This window comes from Chelonus insularis, unplaced genomic scaffold, assembly GCF_013357705.1.
Source record: "Chelonus insularis isolate UGA/USDA-ARS -01 unplaced genomic scaffold, ASM1335770v1 contig_66_pilon, whole genome shotgun sequence".
NCBI lineage: Eukaryota > Metazoa > Arthropoda > Insecta > Hymenoptera > Braconidae > Chelonus > Chelonus insularis.
Genome location: NW_023276695.1, coordinates 733,622 through 747,599, shown reverse-complemented (window position 1 = coordinate 747,599; position 13,978 = coordinate 733,622). Strand labels below are relative to the sequence as shown.

The 13,978-nt window shown below is 33.0% G+C and overlaps 3 protein-coding genes across 3 annotated transcripts; 2 read left to right on the top strand and 1 right to left on the bottom strand.

Moving 5' to 3' along the window:
* Nucleotides 1–2,352: 2,352 nt before the first annotated feature.
* On the top strand, nt 2,353–3,349 carry Sys1 (Sys1 golgi trafficking protein). Its single transcript, XM_035089410.1, has 2 exons — nt 2,353–2,565; nt 2,714–3,349. The coding sequence occupies exon 2, from the start codon at nt 2,777–2,779 to the stop codon at nt 3,257–3,259; it is 483 nt and encodes a 160-aa protein (XP_034945301.1). The 5' UTR covers nt 2,353–2,565; nt 2,714–2,776; the 3' UTR covers nt 3,260–3,349.
* ND-13A (NADH dehydrogenase (ubiquinone) 13 kDa A subunit) lies at nt 3,326–4,164 on the bottom strand. The gene is made up of 3 exons (XM_035089411.1): nt 3,990–4,164; nt 3,618–3,794; nt 3,326–3,515 (listed from the first exon to the last, which is right to left on the bottom strand). The coding sequence occupies exons 1-3, from the start codon at nt 4,122–4,124 to the stop codon at nt 3,447–3,449; spliced, it is 381 nt and encodes a 126-aa protein (XP_034945302.1). The 5' UTR covers nt 4,125–4,164; the 3' UTR covers nt 3,326–3,446.
* A 175-nt stretch (nt 4,165–4,339) lies between these two features.
* On the top strand, nt 4,340–8,021 carry LOC118070655 (tetraspanin-33-like). The gene is made up of 4 exons (XM_035089382.1): nt 4,340–4,682; nt 4,759–4,962; nt 5,937–6,110; nt 6,192–8,021. The coding sequence occupies exons 1-4, from the start codon at nt 4,593–4,595 to the stop codon at nt 6,558–6,560; spliced, it is 837 nt and encodes a 278-aa protein (XP_034945273.1). The 5' UTR covers nt 4,340–4,592; the 3' UTR covers nt 6,561–8,021.
* The last annotated feature ends 5,957 nt before the right edge of the window (nt 8,022–13,978 follow it).

The following is a 13,978-nucleotide window of genomic DNA, read 5'->3' as shown; positions in this document are numbered from 1 at the left end:
TAAAACCACTATTATCCCGAAAGCCTAAATCTCATAAACAATAGGGACTATTCAAAGTCCTATCCATCACATAAGATAAAAATAAGACGAATAACAAAATAATCTTTCCTCTCAGTTCCGTGGAACAAGCCCAACCGCACGTAAGACTTTAAACATGATTTTATCTTTACGTAGGTAGCTAAGGGGTTAAATCTCAGTTTGTGAATTTTTTCGTGACTAGTACGAATCTCACCAGTTACTTTTTTTTTATTCATTACTTAAATAATACTTATTTGATTTTTTGTTTTGTGACAACACTAGTGCCCTTTTTTTATCTAGGTAATGGACAGAGTAACCCCCGATCATCAAAATCCAAGAATTTTGTCTTATAACCTAAAAAAATGCTAAAAATCGTATTTATGCTTGGATCGTAAAATTAGGAATGTCATTAGCAAGAGGGGGATGAGACGGGTTCCAAACACTGGCTGTCGGTTGTATTTGGTTAATAATATCACGAGATATTCATGAAAATCTGCAAAACATAAAAATATGCATAACTTCTATATTAATGATGCTACGGGGTTGATCGAGGGCTCATATGAAAGACCTCGACCTAAGTAACAAATTGGATTCCCCCTATAGGATATCCCCGTCAAAAATGCCGTATCTCGCTTAGTTTTCGAGTTATGAGCGTTTAAAAGTTTTTCAATGCTCGACTGCCGCATAGCTTAGTTTTTCGCCCATAACTCACGATCTATAGAAGGTACATGGATCACATGCATATCAATAGATTCCTGAGAGCAAGAGCTTTCCAATGCACTAGTCAAAGTTATGATTCGAGTATAATTTATGCTAAAATTGTAGCCATTTCCGGTTCCACCTTCATTTTCGTCTTTACGAGTTTTAGAACGAATTGATATTAAAGGTCGAATTTCAGAGCACCAGAACAGACAGAGTAACCCACAATCATCAAAATCCAAGAATTTTGTCTTATAACCTAAAAAAATGCTAAAAATCGTATTTATGCTTGGATCGTAAAATTAGGAATGTCATTAGCAAGAGGGGGATGAGACGGGTTCCAAACACTGGCTGTCGGTTGTATTTGGTTAATAATATCACGAGATATTCATGAAAATCTGCAAAACATAAAAATATGCATAACTTCTATATTAATGATGCTACGGGGTTGATCGAGGGCTCATATGAAAGACCTCCACCTAAGGAAAAAATTGGATTCTCCGGTACGGTTTTACCGTCCTTTAAAAGTTACGGAATAGATCTTTCTGTATTGTTGACCTCATAACACATTCCAAGATGTCAATACACGTGGTTAAATTGTGCAGTTTGAGAAAATTTTTCTTTTAGATTTTCTATATGAACCCTTAATCAACCTTGTAGCATTATTAGCATAGAAGTTATGCATGTTTTCATGTACTACAGTTTTTCAAACATATCTCGAGATTTTTCTGTCTAACCAAAGTCAGTAGCAACTATTTTGGAATCATCTCATCAAGATCTTCCTAACAACATCTACGATTTTGTGATCCACGCATAAACATGATTACATGCTTTGTTTAAGGTTAGAAAAAAAAGTCCTCCGATTTTAATGATTGAAGACTCATTTGTACGTTTTGATGCTTGGAAATGCGGCAGTTGGCTATTCTTTACGAAAATTCATTCTAACCCTCTGAATAACAGACACGACATTGGCCTGCAATAATTCTTGAATGGTTGGTCCGAAAATACTTTCCAGGGACGTTTAGAAAACTTCAGAATCTAACCTAAACATACAACTCCATAAAAAAGGTTTTAAAACATCCCTTTACCTTAAAAATTGCCAAAATAGAAAAAAAGTCGCACTTTTTCTGAGAGTTTGCTAAGTATTTCGGCTATTTTAGGGGTGAAGAAATTTTTTTAAACATTTCATACAGGTATGTATCTTTAGCCTAGATTTTGAAGATTTTAAATAATCCTCAACAATTACAATTGGACAATTTTTTTATGAGTTATGGAGGTCAAAAGCGAAGGGTGGATGATTTTTCGACCCTTGCTCTGACTTTGGACCTTCATAACTCTTGTACAAGTTATCTGATAATAATTGTAAGGAAGTATTTTGAAACTTTAGAATCCAAGCTACAGATATATGTTTATTAACAACGTTTAAAACATTTTTGTTACCTTTAAAATTATTTCAAAAGAATCAATAATGCAACTTTCTGTTTGTATCCTTTTGTATTTTTAAAATATCTGGCTCTTTTCAAGAGGGAAATCTTCAGCTGTGCCCTCTTGTGTCTGTTCTTGGTTATCATATCAGTTTTTGAATATTCATAGCAATGAGTTTCTTCTATACATTAGAATTCTGTGTAACGTACACATAAAATTTGCGATTTCTAGTTCTTCAATCTTTATTAACAATATCTATTGTACACGATGGAACTGATTAAAAAGTTGGGATTTCAGAATGCTTTGTTGGTCTTATAACAAATATAATAATTACACAAAATCTACATACAATCTAAAAACTATTTCGACGAAGATCTAATCAAATGAGTGCAATTACAAATAATAAACAGAATTTAAATCCTCGTAAGTGTCAAATTAAATGAGATATATTTATCCGTGATACGTCATTTCATCAATAAATTAAATTACTTTAATTATTATGATGTTTCTATATAGAATTATAAAATTTTCCGTTAGAATAATTATTAATCAATGTAATTTTTTTTTCTAGAATTCTTACAATTTTTTTTAAGATAACATTCATCAATGTAATAAATTTCGTTTGACTGATGCAATGAAAAGTTTATCAGGACAATTCCGAAAAACGACATGGGATCCAATTCTTATAATTTCCCAAATAGTTGCAATACAATCTGTAATGTACTTTTTTCTTGGAATATGGATTTGGATTATTACTTTTATATTGGATGATACTAGATCATTAGATTATGCATTTGAATATAAAGAAATTCATGTACGAGACTTTGGAGGAAAATTAGTGATATTTATTTTTATTCTTAATTCAATAGTTGGAGCACTTGCTCTATGGTGGTTAGTGCAGCGAACAAAACAATGCTTAGATTTTGCTTGTACAGCGCATTTAATACATTTAATTTGTTGCTGGATGTATAACTCCAACTTTCCAACAACATTTAGTTGGTGGTGCTTAAATATTGTGTCAACAACAATTATGTGTGTATGTGGTGAATTTTTATGTATGAAAACTGAAATTAAAGCCATACCTTTAACTGTAAATAGTCAGAAAACAGCCTTATAGTTTTAATGTCAGTTCTTCAAAATGGCTAATTCATTAATATAATATAATTTATTGAAAACTGTGTAATTGAGAGTTTAATAAATTTTTGCTATATTAAATAAAAGAAAATAATTTTATACAAATATGATTTCGATATTTACATAGATGACTATTTATTATTTAAACTACTCTATAAGTATTTGCCAGATTAGTGATGATGATCTTCTTTGTAGAAACGTAGACCACAGTATCCACAAATATGATTACCAGGTTTATCCTAGATTTATAAAAATAATAGTTTATCAAAGCTGACTTTCAAACGATTTATCACAAGAAAACTACTGTTTAGTTTTTTTAGAAAAATTAAAAAATACATTACCAAGTTTATGTAAACTTTTGGATGTCCAAGTGGTCCACCACCACCATTGCAAGACACAATACGATCAGGTCTTGGCTCAGGTGGTACTTCATCTATTAAATTAATGGCCCAACGTTCATTAACTTCTTTAGGTCTATCAACAAAACGAGCAAGTCTTTTGTCTTCGGGATCAAATTTCTGTAATAAATACATATTCATTTTCAATATTCATTCTCTTATTGTTAAACTTTTAAGACATTCCTAACATAATTACAGAAATGGTATCTATAAAAATACAATTATGTACATGTTTTATCTTTATTAACTGAATGTTAATATAACCTCTAATTTAAAAATGATTAAAAATTGTATTATTCATAATAAGGTAATTACTTGTCCTGTATGTGTGATAACATCAACAGGTTCCCAAGAAGCATTTCTCCGAGAAATTATCATAGGATACAAAAGTTTCGAGCCACATTGTGGATTTAAATTCCTCAATAAACAACGAGCTGGAGTAGTTGCCATTTTGCTAAATTTTTCACTCTTAAACAGAGAATAATGCCTAACGTAGAAGCCCAAAGTCTAATATGTATCTACAGAGAATTAATTTAGTACATGAGCCAGCTATGTGTGGCGCTATGTGTCTTTTTCTCGATAAAATTACTCCAAATTTTTCCAGGTCTATGGTGAAACAAGGGAATTTAACCATCAGCTGACAAAGATCACTCCAAATAGTGGAATTGAACTGTAATGGTTGATCAGTAGCGAACTGTCAGGTTGTTAAGTCCTGCTTGTTTTTAACTACATCCTTAATCTGTTTATTTATTTTTATCTAAACGGATGGGTCGTATTTTGAAGGTTAAAATTTCTTAAGACGTTCGAACACTATGTAGAGTGATACAATAACACTAAAAGGTTTAAAAAGAGTGAATGCCTGGAGTGCAGTGAGTCCAATATTTATTGAAGTGGATATTCTGGAAGAAAAGGTGAATCATGTATTATAACCGGAGGCGTACAAATAACTTCACGTATGTGAGTTCATGCGTTAAATATATGATATTCATCCTCAATTTCATATTTTGGGTAAGATCAGTTTCTATTTGTTGTTATCTGTAAACGTATACTTGTTTACATTCTATAATGGAGGTGTTGTTTGCAGCTTTTTGGAGGATTGTTGATTGGCGTAGGTCTATATGCCTTTTATGACAAATGGCAAACTACTGGATCAGTGAGAGTTGAAAATGTCTACGATGTGGTTTTAAATATTTCTCTTGTGATGGCCATAGCTGGAGGAGTAGTTTTTATTGTTAGTTTTGCTGGCTGTGTTGGTGCATTAAGGGAGAACACGTGTCTACTCAAATTTGTAAGCATTGTATTATACTTTAATATCCCCAACCGTAATATAAATACTTCATTTATCAGATGATCGTTTCATTATGGTCATAATTCAATGAAATAGTAGTTTTATTACATTGTTAAGACACAATAATCGTTTATTTTATCTTACCATGAGTTTTTTTAAATTAAACAACAAAAACTTGTAGATTAAAAAAAGTAAATATATCATTATTATCAGATTAGGTTTTATATTGACATATTCAATATTTACATTGTCAGTGAAGAATAATGAATCCAGCTCATTTTTCACATTATGTAGATTTTTACGTACTTTATTTTACATATTTTGAACTTCCGCCTCATTTATTCAAATTGAATACATTACAGCCTTGAATATCAATAAAATAATCATTGTCAGGTCACATTTATTTTATTAAATAAGAGACAAGTACAATAGTTACGTCCATTTAAATGATCTGTTAACGAAAATAGATGTTAAATTTATATGTGAGTAAAGCAAATGACAAGCATTGAATATTTTATGATATCAAGTTTTAATATGCAGCTAATGAACTAAAATCGATTGCAATGTATTTCTGTTCTTTGCTTCATTAAAATAAAATAAAAAATTTCTATTTTAACGAAATATTCCAACTCATAATAATTTATCGATCCTTTCATTTCATTATGTATCTTTCGTTCGCTTTGTTTACGTTTTAACGACGTTTTTTAAACGTGTATCTTACGTCCAAAGATTCAATAAATCTCGAAAGTTTGTCATCTATAGAACATAAAAATCAATATTCATGTTTAAACATAATTTATGATTGAGTAACATGATATCATATCAACTAAATAGTTGGAAATATTTATCATCTATATCAGTTTAGTGAACCAAATTTTTTATATACCAACCAATATATTTATATTTAATCAAGACACTCAACCTAGAAACAACTCATACATAAACTAATATTATTAAAAATAATTGATTTTCAGTATTCATGGTGTCTCCTAGCATTTTTCTTATTGGAAATGGGTGTTGCAATCATCGGATTTGTATTTCCTCATACTCTTCAGTCTTTACTTGAAGAATCATTTACCGATAAAATCATTCAAACGTATAGAGAAGATCCAGATTTGCAAAATTTTATTGATTTTGGTCAACAAGAGGTAATCAATAAGTCTTTAACATTTTTACGACATTATTATGCAATATCAAATATTAAAGCTTCATTAATTTTTTTCTTTTAGTTTAAATGTTGTGGTCTTAGTCAAGAAGGATACCTGGATTGGCAAAAAAATGAATACTTCAACTGTTCAAGTCCTGGACGAGAAAGCTGTGGTGTACCCTTTTCATGCTGCATCAATACTACAGATATTTCAAGTGGTTTGGTAAATATCATGTGTGGTTATCAAATCCAAACACTACCATCATCAGAAGCAAGTAAGAGAATTTGGATCAGTGGATGCATAGAAATCGTTCGTACTTGGGCAGAACGCAATCTTTATACAATTGCTGGTATCGCCTTGGGAATAGCTTTAAGTCAACTATTTGTAATCTATCTTGCCAAAACTTTGGAAGGCCAGATCGAGATGCAAAGAGCTCGTTGGCGATCCTGAGGCTGACCCCAAGCCACCTTTCGCTATATAATGGATTCTTCCACCAGTAGACAGGTGGCCGGTGGTCGTACAAATTATCAAGAATCTGAAAGTCGTGCAAATGCGCGTATGGCAATGCTCGTCTTACTTGCGACATCTCTGTACGTATTGTGCATAATGTCGGTGGTCAGACTTGCTCTCTATTTCAAAAGTTATTTTTACAAGTATCTTAATCACAGCTAAATTGTGATGTTATCATTAACCTAATGTCAATGTACACTGTAAGATTATCTAATACGGTACATGTCTGAATTTTATGTAACTCATTCATTAGATTAATGTTTTGTCTTCTAATTGATATTTTTATCCTTAATGTAATTTACAAAGAGATTTATGGAGAAGTTTCAAATGTTTTTTGATGTTTTTTAAAAGGTATTCTATAGGGATTTTATTAGGTGAAAAGTTTTAACTTGTCTTTATAATGATAAATGTTTTGATTGTCATTTTCAAATATGTCTTTGAAAATGTCATAATTTGAATCATGACATGTATGTTTAACGTACAATTTTACTGCCATCAATTGAATTATGGTTGCTTATGATAAATTAATGTAAAATGATTCTTTCTATTGTAGTTTATAGGGAGAACAGCACACATGAAAAATGTAAAAAGTATAAGTAATTACTGTACTGTACTCGATAAACAAAATGATAATAATTCAAAAGCTATTTAATAATTGTATTTTGTCAGAGAAAAAATGCACTGATAAACACGCACATTGCTGCGACAAAAAAAAACCATGTAAAACACTTGAATTATTTTCAATTTATAGAAACTGCATGATACTAAACTGGAGGATGATTAAATCTTATTGAGAATGATTGAATTTTGAAGTATGCGCCGATCGAAATTGACCAATCTCTAAGATATATCAGATTTATTTTTATCAAAGTGATATGATGATATTCGTCTTGAAAGGGATACAAATACTTCCCAGTACGAATTGTCAAACTATTATCGTTGTGCTCTAGTGCTCGTGCACAAAAATATAGTACACCCAAGTAATATGTAATATTTAAGCTAATGTGTACATAAATTCAAAATGTCGTAATTATGGTATTAATTAATAATTTTTAGAATTATTTTGCAACATTCATGACTAAAGATTATTCGGATATTATTTTTACAAATATCCCTTTTTTTAAAAATGCATCTGTAACTCAATTATATAACTTTCGAAAAAACGTCCAGTGCCAAAATCTATTTATCATTATTTTTTATTGTATTATCATTTAATTAAAAATCATTTTATATCATTTTATTTGTTACTTAGAATGTTCTGACAATAATGTTATGTGAATGCTTAGCTTTTTTGTCTTAAAAAATAAGTAGACGAAAAATTATTGGCATATTTTTTAATACTCAGTGATATATAAAAATAAAAAAAAGATATTAGATAAGTCTTATCACGAATTCGTATCATATAATAAATATATAGGTATTAAATAGTTTTTATTACACGATCATATTGTTGTAAAGTGACTTTGTCACAGCAGTAAATAAATAATCATATATCGATATATCTAGAATACATTAATAGTTAATTTTTATTACACCTATAGCTAATGCTTTAGCGATATCCACAAGTTGAAAATGAATCAATTAAAAATTGTAACCGGCAATTTATCGCCAACAATTGTCGAATCAAGTATGAAAATATTTAATTGGCTTTATTTGTCTCAAGCATTCATCTCTCTACTGTGTTATAGGCAATTATTTCACGAGCGTCTAATAATTTAATGTTATCACGGACTGATATCACTATTGTACTGCGTTAAAACCAATATTAACTGTATACAAAATTGATCTCGTTAAAATTTAATCGTGAATTTGTAATAGCAAGAGAATGTAATTGCAATACATTTTATTTGTTCGACCGAGTGACATAATTTGCGATTTATCAAAAAGACGTCCATTAAACATATCTTGTATGAACAAAGTGTGATTTATAATCTAATATCATCGTTTTGAAATATATATTAACAACATGCAGGTGACAGAGTAGTTGTGACAGTTCATATGACGTGTTCGTGATCAAATTTATAAAATTCGACAAGCGTATATGCATCTTATTAATTAAATAAATCATAAAATGCACTGGGAGATCGTTAAACACTGAGCTAAAATTCCAGTTAGACATGATTTACGTGTCTACGTCGACAGAAACGAGGGATCCATCGTTTTCGATACCTGCAGAGCAGGTGATTGATCGAGCATGTGCCTGAGAATGTCCTAATCGTCGTCGATCGGCAGCCAACATGCGCGGTATCTCATTAAAAAAGCGTTCTCCATCTTTTTCTATACTAATATTCCTTTTTATCTCAAAATCTCCATGGCAAAGAGTCACATCACTATATATAGCTGTAGAATATAAGATTATACTTATTACCGTATAATACAGATTAGTTTCTTTTAGCCAAGTTATTGATTAGCTAGTACAAGTATAAATTTAGACTCTAATTAACCAAGAATTGACGTAAAAAAATAATACAAGATGTGTCGAAATTTTAACATGATAATTACATGTGTAAGATTTTAAATTATATGTGATATAGGATTAGTAGCTTTTTGTTATAAAATAGTACGAGTCATTTCACAGCATTAATCTTATGTGTTGTTTAAGACTTTAGTGAGATTTTTACTTGCACTCCAACTGAGTTAAACTGTCGATGAAATATATAGAAGCGGTTTGTTTAGACGTGGGCATAATGCGCGGCTAGGCCTGTAATCATCGCGGGAATGGGAGGGTTCATATATATCATGCTTGAATACAGCAACGAAATAAGAGGAATGAGATTTACACTGGTATTTCTACGCGAAACTTATATACACATATGTATATATACACATATATGAATAAGATGAGAAGTAGGTGGAGTCCAGAGTTTGAGTTAATTTCAGGTTACCTATGTTTTTTCGGCTACTTTGTGGCTCTCTTCCAGACTCTTCAACAACTCATTAATAGACCACTATAAAATAATAGAATTCTCATCCTGAAAAAAATTTTAAGTGTTTCCTTATTTTAAAATTCTTTTAATTATTTTTAAAAATTATTACAAATAACATATGATATAATACATACCACCAAAATGAATGATCTGACGAAATTGCTCAGTACCCTCGACCTTTACAAGCATGAAGGTCGGGAAATGGAAGAATAACTAGAGGATTAAATGAGCGCGTATTGGCCACAAGGTCTTATGGTAAATAATTGAAGCGTACCATCTTTCCCTTACGGATATGATTCCGTTGCCAAGCCAACACTATTAATTTATTCCTCAGCTAAAGTATGGCCTAAGTACGGTGCAAACGTGCTTCGAGGCATGAGTTATCCGAGTGCCGATCGGTTCGCGCGATACTGCAAGCACTGCAGAGACTCAGGCAAGCCTGATTGTAGGGTGCTGTAGTGGTGTTTGCTTTATAAATCGTGTGCACGAATCGAAGGCCGATCAACGTCACAACCAATGGGATAAGAAATATAAAAGTTATTAATAAATAAAATAAAAATATGAAAATAAAGTTGCGAATTCAACTGTGTATACAAGCGATCGTATCAAATAGCAATACTATACACAGAAATAATGCCAATTGAAAATGGACCCTCTACTTATATGGATTTTTTTCATCTTCAATATATGACTTGGTGTTATGCCTGAAGCACATATTCAAGTTTTTTTGCATTCGAACGTTGGAGCTTGGGTTTTCTTTCCTCTGATTCTTACAATTAGGTAATAACCCAGTAATTACTGGTCTTCGTCCAACGTCTTGCGTTCCTGTTTACCGTGTGCAGAGCAAACACGCCAACACGCAAGATGATGAAGTTGATAATGATGATGATTACAGATGATGAGTTTCCAAGTTGTGTTATCGTTATTCATTTTTATTTATTTATATATTAATTGACATGTAGCCTGCAACATGAGTCTGAGTTATACAACAGTTTAATGAAAATAATATCATAAACACATTAAAGTGACAACCCACTCTGAATGAAGAAATCGCGACCCGGTTGACTGCCACTGGTCTGTATGAGGAACGCCCCCTTGTTTGAGAAACTATATAGTTGGCTCTCATGCACACCAGCATCCTTGTTGACCCTGATGTCGAAGACGTTGCTCCTGCTCTCGCTTCTATAACTGTGTAGGTTCCCATAAGGTGGTCGGTAGTTAACACTCCATTACATATTCTTGACTATCATCATGAACGTGCCAGTTTGCACTAACTTTCGTTACACTATAGACACACATATACAACTCTTTTCTCTAGAACACATACCACCAAGTCATTTAGATGATGGGCAAACAGAGTTGTCTATATAATCATCAAATATTGCAGATAGGCTTACACGTATTCATCTCAAAAGGCAAACCCGGAAGCTAAATGTATGTGCCGATCAACAGCTGATTCTGTTATGTATTAGACCACATTGAGGATCTCTATAATAAGATGGCGTGGAAGGAGAAACGAAATAAAGTGTGAACATGGCCGATAAATTTGGTTAAACGGCCGCTGATTTTGGGGCCTTAAGAGACTCCGACGGCTGGAGGGTTCATCATGCGTCATTAGGTGCCAGAGGGGGTATACCTTGTGTTTATCGAAAATTATTTTCGCTGGTGCCCCGCAGAGCAGACGTTGGGCCATAGAAGGATAAGAAGGAGCAGAAGAGAAGGATGATGAGCTTGACGAGAAGTGGGACTATAATAAAGCAGATACGAGCAACGGTAATGGACCATAATGAGGCACCCATAAGTATAGGTAATGATCCGTGCAGGATGGTCTCTCCGGTACTCCCGATACTTCCATTTAGTCCATCATATGCTTCCTCCTACCCCAGTCTCTACACTTATTTACTTATTTACTTATACACTTATTTACTTTGCTCGTTTACTTGATCGCCGCGTCGTGCCACACTGCTCATCTCGTCAAGTCTCCTGTTTTTTTTCTGTTCTTTACAACAATCTACTTCTTTCTCTCCTGCAACCACCATGGACCAGTTGCTCGAATCAATTTAATCGCATCTCGTTCGAAGAAAATCATAGGTGTTGGCTGGTTATTGAGCTTTAAGATATTGAGGATCACGCGATATCATTTCAGCTTTTCAATAGAATTGATCTGAAAAAAAATCATTTTATTTAGTATTATTTTGTCGACAATTTAATCTGCAATAAAATACAATAGTTAATCAATCAATGCTTGTATTATTAAAGTTATGATGCATGCATTATTTGAATTAATGAAAGAAGAAAAGCATATTATTATTTGCAAACAATAGCTTTACATTTTGATTATGCCTGCAGCGTAACGTGTTATAAGCATGTAGTAATTGTATACGTGTAATTAACATCTAGTAAGCCAGTGGGGATGATTACAATACCGTATAGCATGTGCTTTAATTTGGCCATATAGAAATCCACGTGCGCGTTACACGCTCTTTCATCGTCAAATGTCGAATAAATGACTTGATTATAATAACGTTTATTTCGTGTAATCAAATTTTTAAATAGTTTTAGTTGCTCACTTCTGTGCTATTATGTGTCTGCTTCGGTATATTTCGAGACGCCTTGGTGATTTATGTTTATATGTAGATGAATGAGTATTGCAGCTGCATGCTTTTGATATTATTGCAGAATTATAAATAATTCCCATGGTGTATATATAGAATGTCTTACACAACTTAACACAACTGAGTCTTGGAGAATTGTATTATACGTAACAATAAATAATAAATCTAATGAACCTGATAAAGTTTGCTCCAAAAAAATTAACTCTCTTGTATTTATTGCTACACAATAGGAGATATGATTGAGAGATATATCTAAAAAAGGCTTGAGAATCATCATGAGATTCGCACTTTTATTTCACCGCATATTGTCATCTGAAAATTATCAAAAGAAATTTCATACAATAGTTTATTATTTGTTGTAAACGTTTTCATTTTTATGTACGATGATTCTTTCACTTTTATTCGAACCCTCTGGAGATATGTTTTTTTTTTTTGGTAAAAATTCACAATAACCATCTAACGACACAAATTTTCCATCACTTTAGTTTTTTGATGACTGAATGATGCTCCAATTTTGATATTTTTTCTCATCCAGATAAAATTTCAGAGTAAAATTGCGTTAAAGTATTAGAGGACTAAGGAAAGATGATGTAGGGATGAGGAATCGAGGGATCTATGCTGGTAATAATAAGAAGGGTGCAAGAGGGAGACAGAGAAAGCAGAAATGAGAAGCGATAAGAGATGGGGAGCAGGCGGGCTCAATGCTCGCGCATTGGTTCTCTGTCAGGGCCTATGTGTGCACAGTCGCCATATTTGAATCCCCACCGTTGGTCATATGTGATGCTGGAGAATATCTCCAGGAACACCTCACATGCGTGATAAATACATATACACTCTTGAGTAAATCGGTTAATATTTGTTGTCCTGGGAGTTGTGTTCAATAGAAAAGTCAATAAGCACTGTCAAGATGCAATAAAATGAAATTTAAAAAATCAGTCACTTGGATTAATTGACAAGAGCTTGTTTAAATATGTCATCTGGAGATGGAACGGTTGATTAATTAGTAGTAGAAAAGCTTCAAAAAATTTACGTGTCCTAAAATCAGTTGGAAAGATAAATTAGTATTTCTTTGATTTCTTCAGGCTCATTTTTCAATTTTATATTCTGCTGTCAATTAGCATCCATCACTTTGTTATTCAACTGCGTATACAGACAAGCAGTTGGAGCATTTTGATGAGATGTTATCAAAGTTATAGAAATCAATGATGAAGAGGTAAATTGTTGAGATTATCAGATATTAGATTGGTGCAGGCGTTGACCTGCAGTGATGCAGCAGGAGCAGGCGTGGGCTTGATGCCGCAGGGATAATACGACGGATGTTGGTGTTGTTGTAGCATACGACATCAGCGTCAAAGTATCAAGCAGGATTACCACGACGTCCTTTGCTCCATGTTTTCTAAAGCCTCCCCCACTTGGGTCACAGCCTCCACACCTACACACTGTGACAAGAAACACTAGAGAGTTCAGACGTATTAATTAAATGGCTCATTTTGATCGGAGGACAAAAAAAGCACGTGAGTTTAACGCCCATCGTCGACTAAATGTGTTTCCCAAGCGGTGGTCCAGCGTCGAGTTGGAGTTTGTTGGATGATGTTCTCGTTGGCTTTTAGCCAATCGTTGTGCTGCATGCACACGCCCAGTGGTAACGCTTATGTTGAAGCCACTCCTCTACATGAGAGTCGATTCTTCCCCACTGTTTGTCTTCCTAATTGAAGAAGGGGAAACACGTAACTTCCTCGAGGTAGCTCTTCCCCACCCTGGTGCACCGCGACCGGCTCGTTTAGCCGGTAATTTTCTCAAACACTAGCAAGCGCTC

Excerpts from the sequence above, each read along its gene's own strand:
- LOC118070655 (XM_035089382.1), top strand. The coding sequence starts at position 4,593 with ATGTATTATAACCGGAGGCGTACAAATAACTTCACGTATGTGAGTTCA. Across the intron at positions 4,683-4,758 it reads TCCTCAATTTCATATTTTGG|CTTTTTGGAGGATTGTTGAT; the intron begins GTAAGATCAGTT and ends TGTTGTTTGCAG. Across the intron at positions 6,111-6,191 it reads TTGATTTTGGTCAACAAGAG|TTTAAATGTTGTGGTCTTAG; the intron begins GTAATCAATAAG and ends TTTTTCTTTTAG.
- ND-13A (XM_035089411.1), bottom strand. The coding sequence starts at position 4,124 with ATGGCAACTACTCCAGCTCGTTGTTTATTGAGGAATTTAAATCCACAA. Across the intron at positions 3,795-3,989 it reads TTATCACACATACAGGACAA|AAATTTGATCCCGAAGACAA; the intron begins GTAATTACCTTA and ends TATTTATTACAG. Across the intron at positions 3,516-3,617 it reads CAAAAGTTTACATAAACTTG|GATAAACCTGGTAATCATAT; the intron begins GTAATGTATTTT and ends TTATAAATCTAG.
- Sys1 (XM_035089410.1), top strand. The coding sequence starts at position 2,777 with ATGAAAAGTTTATCAGGACAATTCCGAAAAACGACATGGGATCCAATT.